Source organism: Penicillium macrosclerotiorum, assembly GCF_028827735.1.
Source record: "Penicillium macrosclerotiorum strain IBT 26536 chromosome Unknown utg000011l_segment0_segment0, whole genome shotgun sequence".
In the NCBI taxonomy this organism is placed as follows: Eukaryota; Fungi; Ascomycota; class Eurotiomycetes; order Eurotiales; family Aspergillaceae; genus Penicillium; species Penicillium macrosclerotiorum.
The window spans coordinates 173326-198514 of record NW_026643090.1 but is presented as its reverse complement, the minus strand read 5'-3'; the positions used below and the strand labels follow the sequence as shown (position 1 = coordinate 198514).

Genomic DNA, 25189 nt, shown 5'->3' with positions numbered 1-25189 from the left:
GTGCAACACTGAGGGACTGATCAGAACGCAATGCTATAGAAATTGATGGGCTGAAATGGAAAATATTGAGGATGATCGTCAGTATCTGATGGTGAATTGAAAGGGCCGGAGGAAGGGCGAAAGTAAGGTGGAAGTAGAGGATATGATAGCAGATGGGCAAAGCAAGCGTGTCTTTCTTTTTCACTGTTCAAGTCTTAGACGTTTTTACTCATGTAAATAGACTATTAAAGGAGTGTCACAAATACAAGGTTTAAATTTTGTGAGCCGCGGAGATATCGGAACAAAACCAAGAATATGTCAAATAGCCATGCGGAAGTCAGTGAGTTATAATTGATGTAAAGTAATAAAATTTCCGATAATCTCTCTGCGATTCCAAAAAGAAATGTTTTATGGGCTGACATCTGAGTTTGGACAATAGACGAATCTATTACACCGCGGCCTTGGGCGTTGTAGGATTCCAGTCGTCAGATTTGAAAAATAAAGGTTAAAAGCGACTTGGAACTATTTTACGCATAGCTATTGCCAAACACTCACCGAGAACGAGGCAAAGGACGGTATATGTCATTTACATAGGATAGTTATAATCGTGCGCCAGCATTCCAGAATCAAAAATTAAAAATATTGTCTCTATGTGCCTAGCAACAAAATGGTTGAAGTATGGCAAGAAAGTAAGGTCTCAAAGGCCCATATATTCATCGAGTTTCAAATATTGACAATTGTATCTCTTCACTAGATCCGCGCCGCAAGCTTTCTCACCGTCTCACGCAGAGGGTAGTCATGGCGCTTGGTCTTACTTCGCACACGCTCACCATCCTGGGGGGAAATATAACGAGCCTCGACCGCTGGATTGTATCCCAGCCCCGATAATTTGGCAATTTCTTCGTTAGAAAGAGCGCGATTTTTCTGGCCATCCGCCCGCTTGTAGATAGTCACGACTACTGCTCCACCCAGCCCCAAGTTGTGCTGTAAGGCAACATCAGTGTCAGGGACTAACCTATTATTAGCCCACCCACGAAGTTGCCACGTAAGCTCGGCACATTGTGCCACTCCTGTGGCGCCAAGTGGATGGCCTTTGGAGATCAAGCCCCCGGAAGGGTTGACGACTGGCCCGCGCCCACCATATGTGATGTCTCCACGGCGAACCATTTCGTGAGCCTTTCCTGGCTCTGAGAACCCTAGGGCATCAAGCAAAAGTAGCTGATTTGTTGAGAAGCAGTCATGGATCTCGCATACTTTTATATCTCTGACCTTAACATTAGCCTCTTTCATTGCTTCTTCGGCAGCATGACGAGACATGTTGAACCCAACAAGATCAATTGCACTCCCAGAGTAAACCTCTGGTCCATCAGTCAACAATGCTTGACCGGCCATCAGAATGGCTTGTGGCTTTAGGTGAGGTCGCGCATCCAAGAAGCGCTTCGAGACTATGACAGCTGCAGCTGCACCGTCACTCGTTGGTGAGCATTGGAGTTTCGTAAGGGGTCCGTAGACAGGAGTAGAGTTCATGATTTCTTCCAGTGTGTATTTCACCTGAAATTGGGCATACGGGTTTCTTTGCGAATGTTCATGTGAGATCCTAGCTATTTCAGCAAAGTCTTCAGCTTTCGCGCCGTACCTGTTTTCGAGTCAGTATCAATGGAGTTTCGTAGCTTGAAGCTGCCCTACTTTTGCATATACTCTTTCCCGGCATTTCCAAAATACTGTGCATTCCGGGGTGCATTATGTTTCCCAAATTTATCTTCCATCAAGGCGGTAGAAGGGCCCAAGGGGCTGGGGCGGTCATCCCATACACTTTTGATAGACCCAGGACGCATTTGCTCGAATCCAACCACAAGAGCGCAATCTACCAGTCCGCCCTTGATCATTCTTCTTGCCATATGGAGCCCAGTACTACCGGTTGCGCACGCATTGTTGACATTATAGATGGGTACGCCAGTCATACCTAGACCATATGCTATCCTTTCTGTACTACACAGCAAAATCATTAGAATGGAAAATTTCTTTATATTTATATCGACTGGAAAGTGCTCTTACCAAGTAGTATCTCCATAGCAATAACACCCCACTACTTGCTGCACTTCATCATAGTTGACTTTAGCATCGATCAAGGCTTTTACAGCAGCTTCATACCCCAACTCTGGATATTCCCGAGTACGCCGTGGTTTAAGAAACTGTGTGAGTCCCACTCCTAAAACATAGGCATCACTTGAAGGAATTTGAGACGTCATGCTGAATTATGCGAAAAGATTTTTCGGTGAACATAATTCTGAAAGATGGGAAGGCTTGTAAATAGGATACGTGGTCGTAGCCGACAGTCCCGAGGTAAAATGTCACCCCCTCATTTGCAATCTTTTTTACCCCAATAAACAGCCGACTTGGAGTACAAAGACAAACAATACCACCTGAAATATAGAAAATAATGTTCAGCATAACCTAATTACTCATATAGGCTATGAAACATGATACTGTGGACACGTCGAAAGGCCAGCGCTGAACTTCATCCTAATGACATGTTTGGATCATAATTTGTATCACTTGGCTGTATCACCTACCAAATTTAGAATAAAAATAATGGAGGACTCTTCAGAATCTTAGTCTCCATAATCCAAAACTTTCTTAGTATCTTCCTCCAACCCAAAGGTCCTTTTTGTGATCATTGACTGGGAGAAGCAACGCAATCTTCTACCCCCCGATTTCGTTACCATGGTGACTGTAAATTCCCACAAACAAATTTACGCTATCACTAGGATGGTTCGCCAGCTACGCCAAAGAGCCAGTGGCAATGCATCATTAATTCTTGAAAACCGCGGCTTTATATCTTACCAACATTTATTGCGTATTTATCCAGCCATATCAGAACGAAATATATATCAAAACGGCAAAAAATTGCTTTGATATGTATCAAAACCAGTATCACTTTTGAGTACAGAAGCACACAGGCCAGCTCAATTTAGGTATTATTCTTCGGCCTTGCATGTTCTCTTCATTTACTGCTTCGAATTTTATGCTTGTTGATACAATTACAGACAGACAAGGTTGAATTCAATAGATATAGCAGTTTCGAAATATGTATATAGTTGGTCGTCTCATAGGAGCCAAGCATCGTTATGCGAGGTGACAAACTCACTGAATAAACTGACATCGATAAGAGATTATCCAATCGAAAGACTGACTGTGTGATGCCGGGGCCCCTGGTGGAAACTGCCTAAGAGGAAAATTACTCTTTTACGATCCTAGCTTGAGGCAGTAGCTATAACGAGCAATGAGCTGTCATTAACTAATCTTCGCATATCTAGATGGGATGATATTAATATTTAGAAATTAAATGCAGTTTAAAAGTAATACCAGTTCATTTCAGTCCGTTTGTGTAGGATGATAATGCTGTTCCTGTATAATTCACTATGTCTATGCTGAAGTTCTGGCAACTCGCTCGTTCTCGGTCTTGGCTGGAAATATTCGGGGGAATGGGTAGCCCCGCATCGCCGACAGCACTTTTCATGTCTCCACATTCCCCTCTTCACGCTAGGCTCATGCTCTGTCGGCAAAGCTCATAAAGTAATTGAGTTTACTTTTTGGCAGGAGTGCAGTGCAGCTATATTTTGACGCCTCAGCCTCCCAAAAAACCATAGCACACTGAATTATGACCTTTTCTAGACCAGTAAGAAGATTATGAACCAACTAGAAGTTCTCCCACTAACAGCAGCCGATAGGGAAGTCAAAAGATCCTCGGGATCTCCCGCTGTCGGACACACAGTATTTTTTCGACCTATTTCCATCGACCGTTACGTGGACTACATACACGAGCCACAGAATTTCTTCAGTGCCAAGATCCTGACCTCACGGATTCACAGCGTTCTGTACGAGAAGCGATCTCTAAAATTTGTGCCAATTTTCCAGATGAATATTGGGCTCGCACCGATGAGACACATGAATTTCCCCATGAGCTTTACAATGTGTTGGCACAACAGGGGTGGTTGGGGATCTGCCTACCACGTCGCTATGGGGGTTCTGAGCTTGGCATCTCCGAGGCTGCAGTAATGATGCAAACCATTGCTGAGTCTGGTGGTGGTATGACCGGAGCATCCTCTATTCATATGAATATCTTCGGACTGGAGCCAGTCGCGAAGTTCGGAAGTGAGGAACAGAAAAGGAGGTGGTTGAGACCTTTGATCGCCGGTAACGAACGGGCTTGCTTTGGAGTCACTGAGCCAAATACCGGCCTAGACACATTAAAATTACAGTCCACTGCTCGTCGGGATGGTGATGCATACATCCTTTCCGGGCAGAAGATTTGGATCTCCACAGCACAGAGGGCAGACAAGATTCTCATTCTTGTGCGTACCACACCTTATGACCAAGTGGAAAAAGCCTCCCATGGACTGTCGCTTTTCTATACCGACTTACAGGTCCCTGAAGTCCAGATCACCGAGATCCCAAAGATGGGAAGGGCAGCTGTTGATACCAATACATTGTTCTTTGACTGCTGGCGGGTGCCTGCTACTGACCGAGTGGGAGAAGAAGATGAAGGATTCAAAATGATTCTTTACGGAATGAACGCTGAGCGAATCTTGATTGGAGCGGAGGCGCTAGGGCTTGGCTTTGCTGCCTTGCGTCGTGCTAGCTTATATGCCGGGGAGAAACGGGTCTTCGGTCGTCCTATCGGCCAGAACCAGGGCGTTCAGCATCCGCTCGCTGACACTTGGATGAAACTGGAAGCAGCACGATTAATGATTTACCAGGCTGCCCGCCTTTATGATGAAGGATATACAGGGGGTGAGTACGCAAATGCTGGAAAATATTTAGCAGCCGAAGCGGCTTTTGAGGCTTGCGAACGGGCTATTCTAACCCATGGGGGAATGGGTTACGCAAAAGAATATCATGTCGAACGTTACCTGAGGGAGGTCTTTATCCCACGCATTGCCCCGGTAAGTCGAGAGATGATTTTGAATTACATAGGAGAAAGAGTTTTGGGCCTTCCGAAGTCATATTAGAAAAGATATATACCTCGGTATCGAAAATTCCAAAAGTATAAGCAGTTCTTGCAGCATCATATTACCCCATCGTGTTTTCAATAAACTAGTAGCAGACTCTGTTTATTTTCATTAGCGATTGCAACAGCACAGTAAGGGCTAAGCTAGATCTCGGCGAATCTCGGGGCCAAATTATAATGCCTATTCACCGGTAAAAAGAAAGTTTTTGAACGTACCGAGGGATCTTAGTGGAGGGGCAAACGAGGATGTTAGTACATGTGGGTGCTCTTTTAACCCCGGATTTAACCCGACCGCTACTTGAATCTGAGCTCTCTTTCTCTCCAAGAACAGGCGATTTAGATAAAAATGAGCTTCGCGATCAAGAGCCGAAGCTCACCTGGACTGGCCGGTCGGATTTCCCGTCGCCTAGGAATAATCGGCCAATTCCAGAATTCCTCAATCCCCTGGTTGTCGTCATCCCCACGACTTCATTATTCTCAAAGCAGTATACCAAAGAACTCAGGCCCATTGAAAGGAGTTCGTATCTTGGATCTGACGCGTGTATTGGCAGTAAGCGATGTGTTGAGAAGCCATTGTCATCTCTTCTAATCACTATTAGGGGCCCTTCTGTACGCAAATTCTCGCCGATTATGGTGCGGATGTACTCAAAATTGAAAATCCAAAAGGCGGGGTATGTGAATGGGTCTATGGTGATTACAATTAATTAGAAATATTTACTGAAGGCCAGACGGTTTTAGGATGACACGCGCTTATGGAGAACCACTGGAGAGAAAGATCTTTGGAAAGCGACCGAAAGTGAGATGTCTGCTTACTTTTGCACGATCAACCGAAATAAAAGATCTATAACCTTAAATTTAAAAAGCCAAAAGGGTCGTGACATCCTTTTTCAGCTTGTGAAACACTCAGATGTAGTGTACGTATCATTGCCGCTTGATTCTGGAAAGATGATGAATAACAACATTCAACAGCGTCGACAACTTTATCCCAGGGAAAATGGAGGAGCTCGGCATTGGATACAGACAATTGTGCGATGTCAACCCATCGATCATTCACGCCAGTGTCTCCGGTATGATTAAATTTAGCCGTATTTCTCTGATCATATTATGCATTAATTCTTAAGTACTCCAACAGGATATGGAGCAACTGGGCCGTATGCCCATCGAGCCGGATATGATGCAATCGCAGCAGCCGAGGCAGGACTGATGCATATAACCGGCGAAAAGGATGGTCCCCCAAGTCGGCCAGGGCTCGGACTCACAGATATGAGTACTGGATTATATCTTCATGGTGCAATTTTGGCTGCATTATACTCTCGTCAGAAGACTGGCCAGGGGCAGAAGATTGATACATCTTTGTTTGAAACCCAAGTTTCTCTATTATCAAACGTTGCGATGTCATGGTTGAACGCTGGGGAAAGCGCTCAACGCTGGGGAACCGAACACCCAAGCATAGTGCCGTACCAGGCTTTTAGGACGAAGGATACACACATTGTTCTGGGCGCAACAAATGACCGCCAATTTAAAATGCTATGTCGTCTAATAGATCGACGTGATCTTGCTAAAGACCCTCTTTTCGCCCATAATGCTTCTCGAGTGGCAAACCGCAGCAAACTGACGGTTGAACTGGGCAGTATAATGGTATCAAAGACCACGAATGAATGGCTAAGCATTTTAGAAGGAAGTGGGATGCCATATGGGCCGATCAATACTATTGATTCGGTATTTGCACACCCACAAACCAAAGCTAGAGAAATGCTATATTCTATGCCCCACAAAGCTGCAGTTTCTGGTGAGGTTAAAATTCTTGGTGAGTTTGAAATCCATTCAGTTCGAGTTTATGCGCACATTAATTCATTGCCGACCAGGCATTCCTGTTAAGTTCAGTAAAACACGCCCGCAAATCCGTATGCCACCGCCTAGCCTAGGAGAGCATACTGATATTACACTCAAAGAGATGGGGGTTTCAGATGCAGAAATACGAGAGATGCGGAGCAACAAGATTGTGTAATGATCATTTAATATTAGACAGTTCCTTCCAGGATATTTGGCTATTATTGGACTATATCCTGGTACTTAGGAATTGAGATTTTGTGGTGCTTTGAAAACTCTTGTCTCATAGCTGGAGCACAGAGGAGTTATCCAATTCTTTATTCATGACAGGATGTCACTGTGAAACAAGCCTCTCATGAATCTAGATTGAAGCCTTCACACGGTTCATTTGCGTTTATAGAGATCGGGGTTTTAAACGCCATCAAATGCAAATTCTTAATAGTTTTTGAATGATGATCTTATCCAGTGCCCAAAATACATTGTTTGAAGACTTTAAAGGTGTTTTTATTCACAATTAAGTCAAGGCCAATAATATAAGCCTTGCGCGACATCCTTTCGCAAGGTCTCATTCACCCAAATAAATCCTTCGTTTTCTAACTGTGGAAAATCACCCTGGATCAATTCTGCAACAATACCCCCAAATACAATGCTCCCATAATTGTTAAGATGAGTATGGTCGTCCTCGTTAAGATTATATGTAGAGGCATTTGTAGGACCAATAGCGTTCAGGTAGCGTGTGCTTGCTCTGTTAAGATCAATAAAAGACGCTCCAGTCCTGCGTGCTGCTGTAATAGTGGCTGCAGTTTGGTTTGCAAGATCCTGGATAATAACTGGATGACCCGTCGAGTTATCATAATTCCTTCGTGACAAGGGAGTAACAAGAATTGGGATTGCCCCAGCACTGTAAGCTTCGATGACAAATCTCTCCAAATTTTCGGTATATTCAGAAAGGGAGATATTGGCAGAGGCTTTCTGGTCATTATGTCCGAATTGGATGGTCACAAAAGGTTGAAATCCATGACTGACATTGTGAATTGTTTGAAGAATGTTATCCCAGTCCCCTCCACTTCGAAAACTGACGGTTGTTGCCCCATTGTGACCGTAGTTATGGCCTGCTGCGCCATTAAAAAGTGTTGTATTTAGAAAGCCATCTCCCCACCCTCCTCCGTTTGACGATTGAATAGCCGTGGTGCTATCACCTGCCAACACAAAGTATGGAGGTATTTTTGATGTAGAAAAGGCCGGAAGACAATTTGCCATCGAAAGGGAGTAGCCTATTATATATAGCAGTACCAGCTTCATTCTTGTTCGGTTGTTTCTCACGGTGGTTTTCGAACAGTTTCACACCCGCTTTCTCAATACAAGTATGAAGGAATAGTGGGGCCTTAGTATTTATGTACTTGATGCACTAATGGTGTCATGATAGAATTCCATTAATTTATGTTTCAAACTTCCACCAACGGGATAATTCTGAGTTCTGCCGTGCCAATCATTTGCATTTCGACGATCAATATGCGGGGTAGTGACAGAACTCCTCCAGCAGGCAGTGGAGTATAATATGTTTTCTTGAAAATTTTACCGAAAATACTGAGTAATGAACATAGATCATGCGTCTCTGGTTTGTCTCGGGTCAAAGAGGTCCGATGAAATATGTATACTGTTGTGGAAGGCAAACAACAAGTTCGGATGAAAGGATGTAGTTTATGTCTCGAGGGACTTTGATGGAGAAAATGTCACAATGACAATCGCGTAATACAAAAAAGGTGATTCGCAGTAATGACGTGACATATTTCTTCCAAAACTGATTTTGTATCACTTAATTTGGATGTATATATCACGCAGAAAGTACTAGCGACACAAGCATGGTAGCCTGAATAAGCTCCTCCTCTTGCATATGTCTACCCACAAGCTGTACACAACATGGTGCACCATCAATAGCACCAGGAATATCTACAATAATCGAAATGTTAAATTAGTATATTTAATGCACTTGGAATCGAATCGACCACTTACAAGGTGGTTTGTAGTCCACATTTCGGAGAAAGGGTGCATCGGCGGCCTTGTCAGCCTTGCTAAATGGAATAATACACGCTGGATACTGTCCACTGGTAAGCATATTTCCATCTTATTGCTTAGACTAGTACTCACATCTAAAACATTCCAGAGAACCGTGTATGGAACAAAACCAAATTGGTCATGTGGCTGAGCAGTGCCCTGGTACCCAGGCATGATGATTGCATCCACATTAGCCTTGACAATGAGAGAGCGAAATTGCTCCTTGATTCTATTACGCTGCTCGTTCAAATCATATAGTCCATCCAGAGTGAGTGGGGCATACTCATATCCCATGTATTCGTGCGATAGAGACGTTGAAGCCAATGCAGGAATTGTTGGTTCACCGCTGGCAGCAATGTGTCTAAATGGGATCTGTGCCGGGTCCATGGCAAACATACGGAATGCCAGTACGCAGACTTCTTTCAAAGAAGGCGTATCAAGTGGAACGATCTCATGTCCTGCTTTTTGTAGCTTTTTGACCGCATCTGTAAGAGTCCGTAAGATCGGGGGATGAAGCGGAAAATGTGAATCTTCTTGAATCAACCCGAGACGAAGCTTCGTCATCTTTCTCACCGTGCGCCACGGAGAAAATAAAGCTGTTGAGTCAAACTTCCACGGATCTGCTAGAGTTACTAAGCGCATGACAAGCTCCAAGTCCCGCACAGAAGTTGCCAATGGACCAGCACAGGCTTTGATTCCCGTGAGGCCGCGCCGTGAGGAGCTTGTTTGGCCACCATATGGAATTCTATCCGCAGATGGGCGAAGAGCAAATGTCCCATTGCAAATTGCAGGAATGCGGATTGATCCCGCAATGTCAGTCCCTATTCCCAACACTGATCCCCGCATCGCAATCAATGCTCCCTCACCCCCGGAAGATCCTCCAGCGGTCAGATTCCAAGCATGAGGGTTCAGAGTTCGGCCAAAGACATAGTTATGAGAATCTGCAGCCTAGAGAAGTCAGTCAGGGTTGGAAATTTAGTATTTGTTATGGGAGCCCTGCCTACCATCATTGTCTGAGGGATATTGGTTTTAGCATACGGGACGGCCCCGAGATTCACAAGTATTTGAACAAGTGGAGAGTTAGAGTCGACGGGCCCATTTTTGATGAAGGAGGTAAATCCAATGGTTGATGGAACTCCTTTGATATTGAAACAATCCTGTTCATTTAGTAAGAAAGGGGCATGATGATGTTGGTATGGATTTTAAGCACCTTAAAACTAATTGGTAAACCATGGAGCGGTCCAACTACTTTTCCTGTGCGGGAAAAATACTCATCCAAAGACTTCGCTCTCTCGAGAGCCTCATCAAAGAGAGTCTCCGTGAGACAACGGGTCTGCTTGGACTATTCTTAGCGAACTGAAACCGGATAAACAATTGATTTGAAGGGTTTATGCGTACGACTTGCTGTGCGATCGCAGCGCGAATGCAAAAGGCTTCGGTGACATCGTGAGCAGAGAGTTCACCACAAGAGATCTTTTCAAGGAGAGAGGTCGCGTCGTAATTCTCCGTTATGTCCAATTGTTTCGAAGATAGAAGACCACACCGACGAGGGATGTCAATTACGTTCGTTCTGGCTGTATCGGAAAGAGTGGTACTCTCAGCAGGTAGACGCCATGATTCGGGGATCTTGGCCGCACTGTCGGCTTGCTTTTTTTGTACCAGTGTTTCCCAAGAGAGAGAAGCCATGTTGGAATGACAATTGGATCGAAAGAATTTAGAGGGGTTTTTAATGCTCAGAACATGGGAAATGGGGGTGTGGGATAAGTATTTAAGTCATCGACAGCGATGTCAATGCGACCGAAATTCTTCTGAAAATTGAAGCGATTTAGCCTTTCAGGAAAGGCGACATAGAGGCAACTTTCCGGAAGAGCAAGTCCAGCCGGGCCGTTCAACTTGTTTTCTTCCTCTACCGTAGGATTACCATCGACACTTGCCCCGGATCTGCCTTGGCCCAATCACATATAATAGCGCGCATGGCCCCACCATGTTGAACACTACATTTCTCCTCTCCAAACCCCCGAGCTTTGATGTCTATCCATAATCATGCAACCTTGAGGCCTTAGAATCTTGCCTTTTGATCCATGGGGATTACGGCACGGATTCTGACCGTTCCTTGGATCATAGCGTCTGGATATTATTCAGTACTCGGGGGTTGGCAAGGCCTCGGAAAATCGGCACTTATCACAGGCTTCGTGGGCCCTTTTTCCAAAGGGAACATCTTGATTAGGCATTTGACATCCGGAACCTCCGCAAATTGAGTGACTTCCGCTGAGTCAATCACACAGATCCTGGGCCATCAATGAACAGATAGACTGAGTGTAACATGTCCGAGCGGTACATTGGGTATTGCAGGGAAAGTGGAATAGTTGGAAGACCAAGGGAGCCTACTATGGATGTTGTATCAAAGGCACCTTCGCCTGCAACAAAAAGAATCCGATATAAATATCGATTGAATATTCATACGTTTCTTCTCATATCACTACCAGCGAGAACACTAATATTGTAAACGGGGCCTGATCTTTTCAACAGCGTAGAGATCCCTCCTGGACCTTTTAAACAATCGAAAATTACTAAGTGTGCACTAGAAATTAGCGGATTGCGAACGGTTTACTATTCCTTATCTCGTTCAAAGGCAGCTTGTTTCACCAGGCTATCGAGCCCTTTCCGCCAAAGATCCCGAACGCTACAATGAAATGGACATGGCCGGCTTCACGAGGAAACAAGGTGGTCCAAGCGGTTCATTCCGCGATTTGTGTATTGACTGTGGGACGTCGGCAAAGATCGCCAAGGGACAGGTACGCACAGTGCATTAACGGCATGCAAGCCATGTGCTTCGCAATAAGTATTTGCCTGACTGTCATGTCATAGATAAAAATCAAATCGGGCACCTGTCCAGTTCTCTATACAGACAAGGGACTCCAATTTGACGATGGAAGCCATGTGGATGCTGATGTGATCATTTTTGCGACTGGTTTCAAATTCAACATGCCAGTAATTGTGCAGGAACAATTTGGGCCTGACATCGTGCGAAAGGCTAATCGTCTCGATACTGGAGGAGGCCAGCTCAAGCGCAATTATCTGCCAACGGGACGGAAGTACCATCTGAACCTGCCCTCTGTTTAAACAAGAGTGTTGAACTGTGGGAAACTGACCAATGAAATCGAAACCGATATACAGCTTTGGACTGTGGGAGGAAATATGGGACTTGCCAGATACTTCTCGCGATTTCTAGCTCTGCAGATTAAAGCAGTAGTGCTTGGAACCCCGCTTCCCATTTTCAATGAGAACTTCCTTCAATAGGTACATTTTGTTACGGACTCCTAGACCGGTAACCACCCAGGAATGTATATACAAATAATGGTTACATCATGGAAAGAAATTGACTAACCCGTATATATCACTTCCTTCAACTTAAGACTTTGGTAGAGCCGCTGGTGATGCCATGTTTTTCCATTTTGAATAATTCAAATATCTGGGGTATTCACTTCACCGAGCTCGGCCCACTGTTGCTGTAATTCTCGCCTCATCCAGGAGGTCCGCCATCCTAGAACTCCTTCCACTTGAGCGAGGAATTGTAAAGATCCTTGTTGTTCTACTGGATGCCGCAGGCAGTAGCCAACTAGAAAAGGTAAAAGGAAGTGAGAAGGAGAGAGGACCAAGTAAATAAAGGGGAAACGAACAGCGGTGGAGGAGATGACACGCCATGAAGTACGCATTGTGCACACTTTCATTGGATTGAGAAAGTCCAATCACAATTGATATATGACTGGCAATAGTTTTCTGTACGTAATAAGCTTTCTGGATCCAAGTGGAAGAGCCTCGAGAAAAACATACTTCGGCCAGGCGTCGTGATCGAGCCATTTCATAATCGCTCTTCGGTCGCAAGCAAGGATCTGAAAATGTCAAAAAAATGCAGGTTGCATGATAATACTGCATCCCAACCACTACCGGATGAAGTCAATATCAATGAGATCCCAAGTTCTAGCAAAGAGATACGGCGGGGAACAAACCTGCAGGTGCCGACATCATCCATATTTCAGGGAATGGTCGATGCGCGGCCACATCCGGCGCTTCGTACCGAAGGGGTTGCCAGGTAGCAGGTTTTGAGTGATGCCATTTTTCGAGGGCATCGGCTATTTCACGACGTGCATGTTTATCAACAGGCTCTTGCGGTACATGTCGGCAGATTTGCAGAATATGCGCGCAGTGAAAAATGGCCATGTTAGCAAATGCAGCATCATCGTGGCGTTGAAACATCGATGATCGTTCATAATTCCGGAGGTCCAGTTGCCAGGGTTGATATTGTACGATAGATGCGTATATCGCTTGTCGCAAGAACTGCCAACTAACGGCCTCAGCGAGCCCGCCAGAGGAGGCAGACTGAGACATGAGGTTGATCAAACGGTTGGACCCCAACAGATGGAACTGCTGGTCCGTGTTGTTTTCTAGCTCCTCATAAATGCGGAGAATGACAACGGTGACCAATAAATTGTCATCATACGTCTGTTCGGGACGATCCAAAACAGGGATGAGCAGCTCTAAACACTGGCCATGGAAGGAAGAGGCTTCCCAGTCGCTCTCGTTGGTTAGAATAGCATCATGCCGAGCCGTAAGTGCCATGACTGCTTTGAGTACCATGGGAACCTGGAGTGCCCGTCGAGGAACATCTGTAGCGAAATGGGCCTGGGGGTCACAGATGTCCGCCTAGAATGATCAATTAGGTCGCGGGCCTTTCCAACCGGGGATCATCCACATAAACCTACCCAAGGTGCGATTCGTTGGATGAAACATCGCATTAAAGATGCTTCTCGCAATGATAAAGTGGCAGGTTCATCGACTCCAGGCAGAAGTGAATTTTTGGCCACCAATTCCCTTAGGGGTTGGTGTTGAGGCTGAGGCTGGTGTACATTCGAAATCAAGGGCACCGGTGGGCGATCATCATTCGACACCCCAGCTATGAAATCACGATAACTCTCGGGACTTGATTCTTGATGAAGAGGACTCCTTGTCAGAGGAGCATGGCTAAGTTGATGAGTCTCGTCCGCCTGCCAATGGCCGGAGGCTTCGAGCACAAAGGTCACTGGCCGGGAAGACCCTATTAGCAAATAATGTTAGAGGAATGAGGTTTAAATTGTGGAATTTACCCGGACGGGAGATTTCCATCCACACCTGGTCCGTATCCCATTTCAAGTCAAAGCGAGCTGAGGTCCCGCTGCTTTTTTGATAGACATGGCGAACAGTCTTGAACTTGAAGCGGGGGTCAAGATGACAGATGCGGCCTAGGCGACTGCATGGGGTACAGGATGAAGCGCCATCCGGAATAACACAGCGTACGTGGCGATCGCGGCAGCGTTCACAACCTTTGCCCACTCTCATGAAGATGCGAATCCGAGTTGCGACACGCGATGGCAATCATGATGCTCGACTTGCTGCTTCAATTTCCCCGCAAATGCTGACTCAGCTAACTTTGCGGGATTTGTTTGTGTACTTTGGATGGTTTGCATACTTTGTATAGTTTTGTTCTGCTTCAGGCCACCGCCAGCCCAATTTGGTATCCCGGGTTCGGTCACGCTTGTTGACGTGACCTGTCAACTCGACAACTTTGCAACGATGATAATGAAGTTTGTCCATCAAGATGAATATCATTGACCTTCAGTTTCACTTGCGATCGAAGATATTGACTGGGTCAGAAATATACTGTTTATATACCACTCCAATTCGATCCTAGTTTCATTCTGGGCCGCTTCACACCCTCCCATGTTCGCCAAGCTGCCAATCCGGCTAATACCAGTTGTCCACTTATCGGATGCAGGTGGATCAGCCAATTCTGCTGCCTACCGTCTGATGCAAAAAATAGCATTTTTCTCTTCCTCGGCCCCGCCATTATGGTCCTCTTTCCTTGTTATGCGATGCAAGCTTCGACCGACAAACACCTCATATGTCATGGCTAACAGAGCTAACACGGGCAAAGCTTCAGAACGACGATATCTGGACAGTCTCCCAACACAGTAAACAAGTCCGGTTATCGTCCGCCGTCGTGGGGCGCAGGTAGCGCTGTCAATGCAACCAAAAGTTCAATCCCAGGCGGGCCCAATGACAATGATCATTTTTCTCCTCTTGACTTCATGCAGAGCTCGGCAGTCGACTGGTGTGCCATCGGAGATTATTAGCGTAGTTTAAGATATTTTTCCCGGTCGACTCCGCCTCCCAAGACAGCTATAAACATGAACCTCCCTATGTTCACCCCGCGTCACGGTGCGACAGAGAGAACTTGCTTGTATTTTTGCTAGCGCCCATGCATCTCTGTTTTCCCCTACTAGCATCTGTGTTGTGGCAAGTGGTCACCGCAGATTCCTGTAAGCTACGCCCGGTCACACAAGCTCGAAGCCCGTCAGCTCCAAAGCATACTAATGGCCTTAGGCTCCACCAGTTTGACTATCTCCAGCCAAAGTGATGCGGACAATCTCTCAAATTGTGATAGTCTCGATGGCAGCATCACCATTTCCTCCTCTGCCAGTGGGGTCATTACTCTAAATAACGTTGAGGAGATCAAAGGTTCATTAACGGCGGAGGGGGCATCAGGCCTCACAAGGCTTATCGCGCCAGACCTTGAAACTCTCAAGGGAGCGCTCACTTTGGAAAATTTGAACTCTCTGACGAATTTGACATTGAGTGCCTTGGCACAAGTGTCCTCGGGGATAGCCATAACCAACAATGCTAAACTCAAGACTCTCGACCTGGAGGAGTTGGAGCAAGTGGATGGGGAGCTTAAGCTGACAGGCTCGTTCACCAGGTGAGCTCTATGATACACTCTTTTGTTTTCATATTAATATGAGGGTTATTGATGAAAGGAAACAGTATATCCCTACCATCACTTGATGAAGTCAATGGCAAGACAACTATCCGTGGCTCCAGATCCATGTCATGTAGCGCCTTAAATAGCCTACAGTCTGACAATGTGTATCAAGGTGATTATCAATGCTCTGTCTCGAGCTCATCTCTCACTGCAGGGGTAAAAGGAGGTATTGCAATAGGTGTAATCCTAGGAGTTCTCTTGATAGTGATACTCCTGTGGTATCTTTTCCGTCAACGACAACAACGACAACGGAAAACTAAACATGCCCCATTATCACCTATATCCTCACCGTCGGTTGGGAAAGAGACCGAGAAAGGGCCCAGCCCTCTGTACCAGCCACTGCCATTGGAAGACCAAAAGCCTTCTATGCCCCGAAAGCCTGTTGGATCCGCAATACAGCTGGATGGTCGTTCGATCTATGAAGCGCCTATCGCCCCTACCCCCGTTCGTGAATACCATGAGTTGGATGCTGGACCAGTGTTGAGCTCTCACCAGCGACCAATTCATGCCGAAGTATGAGGGGATATTTCAAACCGTGTTTTTTATGCGAAATAGCCTGGTAACCACGGGCCTCTTTTTTCCCCCACGACTGTCTTTTGATCTATACTCATCTATATACCCAATGTTGAAACGAATAACGAATAATTCCCTCTACAGATCGTTTGAAGTTTCGTTTTATTTTCTTTTCATATTGGTTGGAAACTAAGCTTTGTCCAAGAAAATGGCGCTAGGGTCTACTCGTGCGGCTCCGGCCTTGCAACCAAAGAATTGGACCAAGGCCTGAAACAGCAGTCTTAAACGAGCACAATATTCGCATAAAGAAGCATATTGGTCATTCCGTCGCTTCGCAATACCAATTTGCAATGGTGGCTGGCATTCTAACCCGAACTGGCGACCGCGCTAAACCGATTAATGCCCATGATTACCTGAGGTCGATTAGCTTCGAGCCCTGAATTCAGGGGATTCGTCCGCTTCCAGAGATTCCATGTGTTGCAAGGGTCTTCATGGTGTATTTTTGTCAATTAATGACCAATTGCATCGACTCCTCTGCTGGCCTGACTGCATGCTTTACTTTTCTTAACTTGATTTGGCTCTGACAGTAAGTGATCTAACACATGGCCCATGCCTGTGACCAGCAAGCTGGCATGGGTTGTTATTTAGTTTTCTCCAGCAAATTTCCTCCCATCTGAGTATATTCCTTTTATTATTTTGCGTGCTTCCATTCCACAAGCTCTGGGGCGCCTTTCTATAGCCCCTATTCCACAATGATTTCCACCGTTCTCACATTCTTATGCTGTGCAACCTCTTTATTGTCACTGGCACCCACATCTCTAGCTGCTAATGCGACTGCGATCTCTTCCGATGGCTGCGTAAGTCCTTCTGGCTTCGCGACCTGCTTGGAGGCCGCATCGACTCAGGAGGCTACTTGTATTGCCGAGGCTGGGGGCAGCGACGCAATAATTATTGGATGCGGTTGGTTGAAAGATGTCAATGAGCTGCTATGTTACATGAGCGATTGTTGGAATAAGGCACATGATTCTCGACCTAATTTTGAACACTGTTGATCAATTTTTATTGACTTAGATCTGAAACTAGGTGTACTCCTGCGAATACCAATACCTTGCATCAAGCTATCTTATTGAGCGTGGAGAGGAAACTATTCCTTTCTACCCGGCCCCTAAAGATGCACCCGGAGGATGCTCTTGCAATATGGGAAATGTGCTCCAAAATGCCACAGCAAGTATTGAGTTGATTCAAACTACATGCTCGAGCTATACATTTTCGTCTGATTACACTGCTCTCTCGTCATGCCAATGCTGTGCGTGGAGTGCAGCTCTCTCGGCGTAAGTGATGCCCTATTCTTATTCTTCTTTGACACATGTCCCTGATACAAATTTGGAAGTCGCTGACAATAAATATTTGAAGGTTTTATGGTATCTGCCCTACCACGGATCCTTCTCAACTGGGGCTCGACAAACTCGCAAGTGAGGTGAAAGAGTACACTTCAATTACTGGAAGCTGCTCAAATCTAAATGCCAGCACCTGCTTGGGAAAATTCGGGATTGGATCTGCGGACAACGGCACTTATGTCAACCCTGAAAGCCTTCCTGCTGGAGGGACAGAAGCACTCAGTACAACAACGGGGACTGGATACCCATTGACTTCACCACCGGGAGGTAGCACCATGACAGTAACTCTCTTGAGCGCAACACATACAATCACAGCCGCAACATATAATGCGAAGAATGTACTTTCAGGCGCAGATTCGACCGCTTCCTCATCTGGATCTGGTACTACTGGAAGCAGTAGTTCTGGAGCGAGCGGCAATATGGGCCCACCTGGTTTCCGAGTCCCGCGTTCTAAAGTTTGTCTTGGGATATTCTTGGCTGGGATGGCATGGTTTTGATATTGAGTAACACTCTTTGATGTTGAATTGGAATTAAAGGGATTCACACTGCTTGAGAAAGTGTACATCTGGTGTCTCTGCCATCTTCCTACATCCGCCTACGTGTTTGGTGTTTCACTCTGGTTGCTCTGGCAAGACAGAACTGCGTGAAGATACATATCATTCATTCATTTTGGTATTTGGTTCTTGGTGCACATTTAATTTATTTCCTTTAAACAATAACTTTGTGGCCGGCGGGTTGCTCCTCGGGCTCACCGAAGATGTTGATGTCCCAGCGGGGCTTGTCTAGAGGAAGTTAGTGAGGCCGCTCGGAACGAGGGGGATATGATGTTCCATTAAATGGAATAAAACATACTGGCAGTGTAAGGGGTATTGTAACGTCTGCGCTCATTGCCAATAGCAGTAACTTGCTTCACCTCCTCGGGAGTGAGCTCGATCTCCTTGAAGTTGTCGCGAATGCGCGACGGAGTCACCGACTTAGGGATGACACTGTGACCGCCGACCTGGGACCAGGCCAGAATGACATGAGCCCCGGTAACCTCCTGGCCGGTACGCTTGGAGACCGACTCAGCGACTGCCTTGACCTCAGGGTGGGTGATGAGAAGAGGGACGCCGAGCACGTTGTTACCGAAAGCCTGAGAGAAAGTTAGCAGCTGACCTTGCATTAGAAGACTGAACATCGGTTTACATACGGAGTAGGCTGTGACATGGATACCCTTCTTCTGACAGAACTCAATCAGGTCGTTGCTTTGCAGAGCAGGGTGGCGCTCGACCTGGTTGGCAGCGGGCACAACGCCAGTCGCGTTGATGATAGCCTCGAGCTGATCGAAACGTCAGTATACTTCTCACCAGGTGCGGTGGATTGGCTTGGCGAACATACGTGAGGGACGGTGTGGTTAGAGACACCAACGGCGCGAGCCTTGCTCTTGGGCAGCTGGGTCATGGCTGTCATGATGTAGAACGATTAGTCCCATAGGTCTTGGCTGCAATGAGCGCCTAACGAAGTAGGGTGGGCTGTCTCACCCTTCCAGGTGTCGACAATGGAAACACCGTCATCAATGATCACATCACCACCCTCGACAGAGCTGTTCTCGACCAAGGGGAAGTAAGACTCGCCCTTCTGGAATGCAACGGGCCAGTGAACAAGGTAAAGCTGTGTCCATTAGCCACTGTCCAACTGCGTGTTCTCGTAGATAAACACATACATCAAGGTAGTCCAGTTCCAGCTCGGCAAGACAAGCATCGAGGGAAGCCTCAACGACCTCGGGGCGGTGCTGGCTATGGATGTTGTTAGAATGACGAGGGTGTACAAAATGATGGCCGGGAGGCGGTTTGTTCTCTGTACCTGTTCCACAGCTTGGAAGTCTATTACCAGAACAAGAAACACGTTAGATGACATTCATTTTGCTCCGTACGGAGCATTGATGTTTCAGAAGAAGGCTTCTTACAATGAAGAGATCCTCACGCTTCAGACCAGGGACGTCCTGGTACGCGCGCTTGATACCAGCGGCCACCTCGCGCTGGTTCTGGTAGCTGACAGGCGAACAGACGGGTTAACACGGGTCATGGAGTTTCAATTGAGGTAATCTGTGATTCGAGTGGATTGACATACATGGTGGCGAGATCCTAATGACCCTGTTAGCCATTGATTACTCTTCAGGGCCGCTAGCCCGGTCCCAGTGAGAGATTCGAGGTGATTCGAGGTGTACATACCAGGTGACGGTAGCCGGCCTTCAGGGCCTCATACACGGCCTCGCCGACCTGGCCGGGGGCGGATTGCCAGGTACCAAAGCCCAGCTGGCTACGAACCAGTCAGTTTTCCCCATGACAAGCGACCGAGCTACCTTGATGGAGCTATTGACGGGGGAAAACATACGGGATCTGGGCACCGGTGTTCAGAGTGACCTTCTTTCCGAGAGACATAGTGTGAAGTTTTGGGGTGTATAGAAGAGGCGGGGTATGTTAAGAGAGCAATCCAAGAGGGAAGGGAGAGAGCGCGACTGGAATTCTTTAAATAGGTATGTTTCGCGGGGCGACGTGTCGCTCCGGCGGGGGTTGGAGTTCCCTGGAATGGCGCCAGTCCCGCGCATCCCACGCTGTGCCCCTCCCCACCTCGCGCCCACGCCCATCATTCATTGAGTACGGAGCCCATTGTACAGTACCAAGTCCACGTCTGGACCCCCCTCGGAGCAGACTCCACCGAGGGGGATCAGCGTGGTCCATTTCCTCTTTCTGCTAGGTATAATCCATTGACCTGCTAGATCATGAGGGATCCTAGGGTAGGCCACAGGGTACCTGGATGGAACATATAGAACACTCTATACAATCGGGAGCGAGCGAACCGAGATATCTACCTCCGTCGATTGCGCGGTGATTGCAGTCAACTAAACCGGGCCCAGAGGCTCGAATTGATTTCTATAGATTCCACTCGTTCTGTCCTTTCCCCCCCCCCCCCCTTTCCTCCAACGGCATTGGCAATGGGTCTGACCGAAGTTCTCTCTGGCGAAGCATGTCGGAGCTGGGCCCTCCTATGCCCAGACCAATTTGCTTTCGATGTGAATCAATTTTTCCGCCCGCTTCAATTTCAAGATGTCGAAGCGTGACTGGATGATAGGCATGTACTCGCGCCCACCCCTTTCTTCCGGGTTCCATACGACTATTTCGAGCCCGTCACCGAGCGATTTAAACACTCGATATCTCACCTCTTCAACACCCCCAAACGCGGCCTTCCATTCGTGATGTCATAGTTATTATCCGAAGGTTTTATCCGATGTTTTTACCGACTGCGCTAGGCACAAACGGGCAGGCTAGCGCTGAGTCCTGGGGCTTCCCTCGCAAAGGTTCGCCAGACGACGGAGTACTCGGTGTGCACTTGCCCACGATTTAAACGATTTTTTTGAATCTTGTTTTGACCAAGACGACATCCAACAAACGGGAATTATAGGCATTGCGCCAAATCTAGCATTGATGGGAACTTCTGGTCGGGCACCCGATCGGGTCTAGCGAGAGGCATCGATGGAGACATCAACAACCTTGTCCAGGCTGGGTCTCGCCCGAATACATTTGCTATTTGTAATGGGAAATGGGTGTACTGTTCTCCGTGTCAACGTCCTCAATCTCCAGAGTATCTATCTACTCTGGATGGGCTATGCTGCGGGCTATCCCCCACGATCCCCACCAGACGCAATCATCTTGCCCAACCATATTCCGTGAGGCAGGACAAAGTACGGCGTACCCGAGTACTGACTTGGTGCCCTAGACAGGACGCGGGATCCTCTGGCGTGCTCGGAGCAACGCCGGTACGATCGGTTCGATCGCTCCGGCTGTCGCATCTGCTCCGGTCGGGACCCCCCTCCTGCTATGCGATTCGGCTCGCAAAATGCATCCTATGCCCGGGGCAACACACCAGTCAGTTCTGGTGCGCGCAATCGGCATTTGAAGCCCGCCCGACTCGGCAACCCCGGCACGCGAGGAAACCGTCCAAGTCGGGCAGGAAATGACAATAACGGGCGGCTTGTTGCGCCTGGTCGGCTCTCCGGATTCTTGGCACCCCCACTCTCTCTTCTCTTCCATGGATGCAGAGTCACAGTTATCTCGGTCGTTGGGAGGGGATAGTTAGGGGTTGGCTAATTTAGAAACTTCCGGTACAGGTTCCACCTGCTTCTCTGAGAAAGCGTGGCCGATCTGCATTGTGGTTATTTCTTTCAAATTGATGTCCCCTCCGGTCTAGTCATCTGTTTGAACCACAAGAGATCTTTGAACTGCTTCAGACTGCTTCTGACCGGGATTGAATCGATTTGCGATCACCGACTTCCGAAATGGACGACGTCTAGATGATATTTGGAATGGCAAACTTTCATACAGTATATCAAAGAGCATCTCTGGTCGCCGCAACTCATTCTTGGTGACTGCAGGCTTACATTACATAGCTCAACCAACATCCTGGGGCCCTGCCAGCAGAAACAATTAAACAATCAAATGTGCTGGACGAGCTCCCACATTTGCGGTGACACACAGGGCATTTCTCTTTCAAATCACGATTCCGGTCACTGCCCGATCAGGTCACTTACTAACTACTCCTACGATGTCCGACTGCTGTTACTACCAGTGACCGCTATGAGAACAATAACGAGTCGGGATAAAATTCTAATAATTAGGTAGAAAATTCCGAGCTAGTAGAGTCCGAGCTGTTCGAGACGTTTAGAATTTACTGATCCATAAAGACCTTCAATAATGCAGGATAGTTGGGGGTGCCCATTCCAGTCACCGGGTCCCAGCCCTCTGCCGCGAAGAAGCCGCTGGTGCCGCAGCCGGAGTTGTTGCCTTTGGTGATATCGAAGAACGCCTCCGGATGAGCGTACAGCACCGGGTTCACAAACCCGACGAGAGGCTTCTTTGCAGCCAGTCGCTCCTCATTGATGCGGGTCAAAATGGCCGCGAAAACTGGGGCAGACGCCGACGTGCCTCCAATCGAGGTGGGCGCGAGGTTGTTAAAGATCACCACATTGTCCCCCACTGCAGCAACGTCGGGGTACCCACGACCAATGCGGTTATAGATGCCCCCGTTGGCACCGAAACTGTTGTTGTTAACGCTTTCATAGTACGGATACTCTGGTTTGGCCTTGGCGAAGTAGTCGGCCACGGCCTGTGCTTGGTAACTGGGTCGCTCGTATATGTTGCTGAAGCCACCGCCCGATGGGAAGCGAGAGACTGCCTCTTCTGCATGGGCACTGACAGACGCTCCGATTGGGAGATAGGTTGCGCCCACTGCGGTCAAATACGGACACGAAGCTGGGAAATCAGGTGCGAACACCTTACCATCCTCACCCAGGCAGTTGCTCGGAGTAGGATCGCCTCCACGACCAGCCACACCGGAGTCACCCGATGCCACCACCACGGAGACACCGTGCAAGCCCAACTTCATGAATTCGTTGCACTGGCGACGCTGGTAGGCGATGGGAAGGTCGGCTTCGGCGCTTCCGTAGGAGATAGAGATAACGTTAGGCTTCTTATAAACACCGCATTGCAGGGAGCCCTTGTAGCCGCCATCCTGGGGGTCCGGGTACGAAGGATCCAGAGGAGAGATTTCACTGCAGTAGGAGCCATCAATTGCGTCCAAAAATGTGTTTAAGAAGCCCCTGAAAGTATAGTTCTCTTCGTAGACCATGTCATCCGTCTGGAAGAGGATTGAGTTCTGCGGCCAGATGATGGGGTAGGAGATTTGTAAGTCCAAGTCAGACTCAGCTCCCGCATTGCCTATTAAAGTAGGCGCCTTACCGCCGTCAACAGACTTCAGTTCAGGATGTGTGCCTTGCGGGATATCCCTAGATCAATGTTAGCAGAGTCTTTAGGAACGACAGAAGACATATCAGAAGAAAGTCCTGGCTGAAATCGTACATTGCCAAAGTTCCGAAGAAGAGATTCAAGTCTTCCTGGGCATATACATCCCCAATGCTTTCGAAGATTGCTAGCTCGTTTCCCTCTGTTGAGAGGTTTCCAGTGGGGATGTTATACATCTCTGAGGCCCACGATCAGCACATTCCCGTTTGTTTATCTATTTCATTCCATTTTGTTCTGAGCCCTTACCCTTGATGCAGTCCGGAGTGACTGCGAGATCGCATAGGCCGAGGAGATTTGATAATAGGTCTTGAAGGGATTGTCCAAGGGGTCCCATAAGGATAGGCTTGTCATTGATATGGCGCTTTTGGATGTTGTCATTACTATTCCGCTTCCCGATCCCGCTCACCTCTCGCAGGGCAATACCGGGGGTAATGAAGTCAATGTGTTCCCGTACAGAGCGGGGAACGTGGTATCTGATTTTATGGAATCAGTAAGTATCCAGAAAGCTCGAGAATATTGAATGAGATCAGTCTTACTCGCGACAGGCGACGTGAGATCCCCCATTTTGAGAATGGGTGTAAATGTAGTACTCTGCATGAAGCAGATCTTCAAGTTCCTTTGCATCTGCATCAAACTGAAGCCACTGTTTGTTGACTGAATGTGATATCCTCGATGCTGCGATGCCAGAAGACTCTAGCCAGGAACGGACGCTGTCAACGGTATCTTGACTAGGTGCGAAGAATTCATGGACTTCGGCTTCTGTCATATGCTGGCCATAGCGACTTGAGAATGGATTGGATCTTGTAGAGAAAGTCATGTCAATCAAACAAGCGCAAGCAGAGAATATCTACGCGAGTATAAAGGGAAAGAGATACATTTCCATGAGAAGGTCATGCCCATGATTCAAATTGGACTGGGTCAACCCAACGCGTACAGGCAATGTTGTTGACCCGTCTAGTCTCTTCCCCTCTGCCCAATAATTTGGAATGTAATCACGACGTTCGTGAACTTCATAGTTGGAAGGAGCTGGTACGGCAGTCACACTGATGGCCACAAACCCAAGGAATAGAACGGACGATTTCATTATGATCCGAGGGGATAGAAAGCAGAGTACTATCCGACTAACGAGCACTCGGTCATCTATGGCCTAGTCCCCTCAGCTTTATATCAGCTTGGAACTGGACCTCCTCCCTGCGGTTAGCTGGATATCATTGGTTACCATGCCATGTACTAGGGCCCGGCTCCTCCTTGTCCTATTCGGGACTTGGAAGGGACTAGAGTTGGACGAAAATCCAATCAAAGCTATAATATGTCTATCGATTCCAGGTCCACTGGCAGCAACTTACGTGAGTTACTCCAGGTGGAACTATGATCGACATAGCGGGCTGGCCTGGAACAGGGCATTTGCGCCGAGCATTGAGGGTCATTTGCCGGGGGAGTGCACTAAGAACCTACTCAGCAGAGTAAGACTGGTGGCCGATCTCTTCAACGATAAAGGTCCATCATTGGGAGACAGGACGGGAGTGGGCAATGTGATGACAAGGTTGGTTGGCAGTGTACATTTGCTTTTTAACGTTATTTGGGCCGCTCTAACTACACTATCCAATGCGCCGAGGCTATAAGCTATCGTATAAACGACCATCAGAAACCTTTATCGCTAGAGTGCTACCGGTTTGGTTGCCTAGGATCTTCACGTTGAAGCGCAGGACCA

The 25189-nt window shown here is 47.4% G+C and overlaps 10 protein-coding genes across 10 annotated transcripts; 4 read left to right on the top strand and 6 right to left on the bottom strand.

The window, feature by feature from the left end:
* Positions 1-729: 729 nt before the first annotated feature.
* N7462_011027 (uncharacterized protein) lies at positions 730-2228 on the bottom strand (the record flags this gene model as incomplete). Its single annotated transcript, XM_057082741.1, has 3 exons — positions 730-1615; positions 1666-1968; positions 2035-2228. 3 exons carry the CDS (start codon positions 2226-2228, stop codon positions 730-732), a joined length of 1383 nt encoding a protein of 460 aa, XP_056928096.1.
* A 1809-nt stretch (positions 2229-4037) lies between these two features.
* On the top strand, positions 4038-4991 carry N7462_011026 (acyl-CoA dehydrogenase family protein; the record flags this gene model as incomplete). Its single annotated transcript, XM_057082740.1, has 1 exon — positions 4038-4991. The coding sequence occupies one exon, from the start codon at positions 4038-4040 to the stop codon at positions 4989-4991; it is 954 nt and encodes a 317-aa protein (XP_056928095.1).
* A 345-nt stretch (positions 4992-5336) lies between these two features.
* On the top strand, positions 5337-6998 carry N7462_011025 (CaiB/BaiF CoA transferase family protein; the record flags this gene model as incomplete). The annotated part of the gene is made up of 6 exons (XM_057082739.1): positions 5337-5540; positions 5590-5661; positions 5729-5904; positions 5960-6057; positions 6123-6797; positions 6856-6998. The coding sequence occupies 6 exons, from the start codon at positions 5337-5339 to the stop codon at positions 6996-6998; spliced, it is 1368 nt and encodes a 455-aa protein (XP_056928094.1).
* A 341-nt stretch (positions 6999-7339) lies between these two features.
* Positions 7340-8080, bottom strand: N7462_011024 (rhamnogalacturonan acetylesterase; the record flags this gene model as incomplete). Its single annotated transcript, XM_057082738.1, has 1 exon — positions 7340-8080. One exon carries the CDS (start codon positions 8078-8080, stop codon positions 7340-7342), a length of 741 nt encoding a protein of 246 aa, XP_056928093.1.
* A 574-nt stretch (positions 8081-8654) lies between these two features.
* On the bottom strand, positions 8655-10561 carry N7462_011023 (Amidase; the record flags this gene model as incomplete). The annotated part of the gene is made up of 5 exons (XM_057082737.1): positions 8655-8770; positions 8834-8918; positions 8969-9823; positions 9880-10032; positions 10274-10561. 5 exons carry the CDS (start codon positions 10559-10561, stop codon positions 8655-8657), a joined length of 1497 nt encoding a protein of 498 aa, XP_056928092.1.
* Positions 10562-11568: 1007 nt separating this feature from the next.
* Positions 11569-11998, top strand: N7462_011022 (uncharacterized protein; the record flags this gene model as incomplete). The annotated part of the gene is made up of 2 exons (XM_057082736.1): positions 11569-11670; positions 11744-11998. 2 exons carry the CDS (start codon positions 11569-11571, stop codon positions 11996-11998), a joined length of 357 nt encoding a protein of 118 aa, XP_056928091.1.
* Positions 11999-12856: 858 nt separating this feature from the next.
* N7462_011021 (uncharacterized protein) lies at positions 12857-13495 on the bottom strand (the record flags this gene model as incomplete). Its single annotated transcript, XM_057082735.1, has 1 exon — positions 12857-13495. One exon carries the CDS (start codon positions 13493-13495, stop codon positions 12857-12859), a length of 639 nt encoding a protein of 212 aa, XP_056928090.1.
* Positions 13496-15213: 1718 nt separating this feature from the next.
* On the top strand, positions 15214-16244 carry N7462_011020 (uncharacterized protein; the record flags this gene model as incomplete). The annotated part of the gene is made up of 2 exons (XM_057082734.1): positions 15214-15668; positions 15734-16244. Coding segments are annotated over 2 exons (966 nt in total), but the record flags the coding sequence as incomplete, so codon positions are not given.
* A 2105-nt stretch (positions 16245-18349) lies between these two features.
* On the bottom strand, positions 18350-20061 carry akr1 (putative aldehyde reductase (AKR1); the record flags this gene model as incomplete). Its single annotated transcript, XM_057082733.1, has 11 exons — positions 18350-18423; positions 18494-18773; positions 18831-18959; positions 19019-19083; positions 19162-19291; positions 19344-19416; positions 19484-19503; positions 19587-19671; positions 19751-19764; positions 19852-19939; positions 20015-20061. The coding sequence occupies 11 exons, from the start codon at positions 20059-20061 to the stop codon at positions 18350-18352; spliced, it is 1005 nt and encodes a 334-aa protein (XP_056928088.1).
* Positions 20062-22345: 2284 nt separating this feature from the next.
* Positions 22346-24562, bottom strand: N7462_011018 (S53 family peptidase; the record flags this gene model as incomplete). The annotated part of the gene is made up of 5 exons (XM_057082732.1): positions 22346-23462; positions 23536-23656; positions 23725-23951; positions 24015-24278; positions 24354-24562. 5 exons carry the CDS (start codon positions 24560-24562, stop codon positions 22346-22348), a joined length of 1938 nt encoding a protein of 645 aa, XP_056928087.1.
* Between the last annotated feature and the right edge of the window lie 627 nt (positions 24563-25189).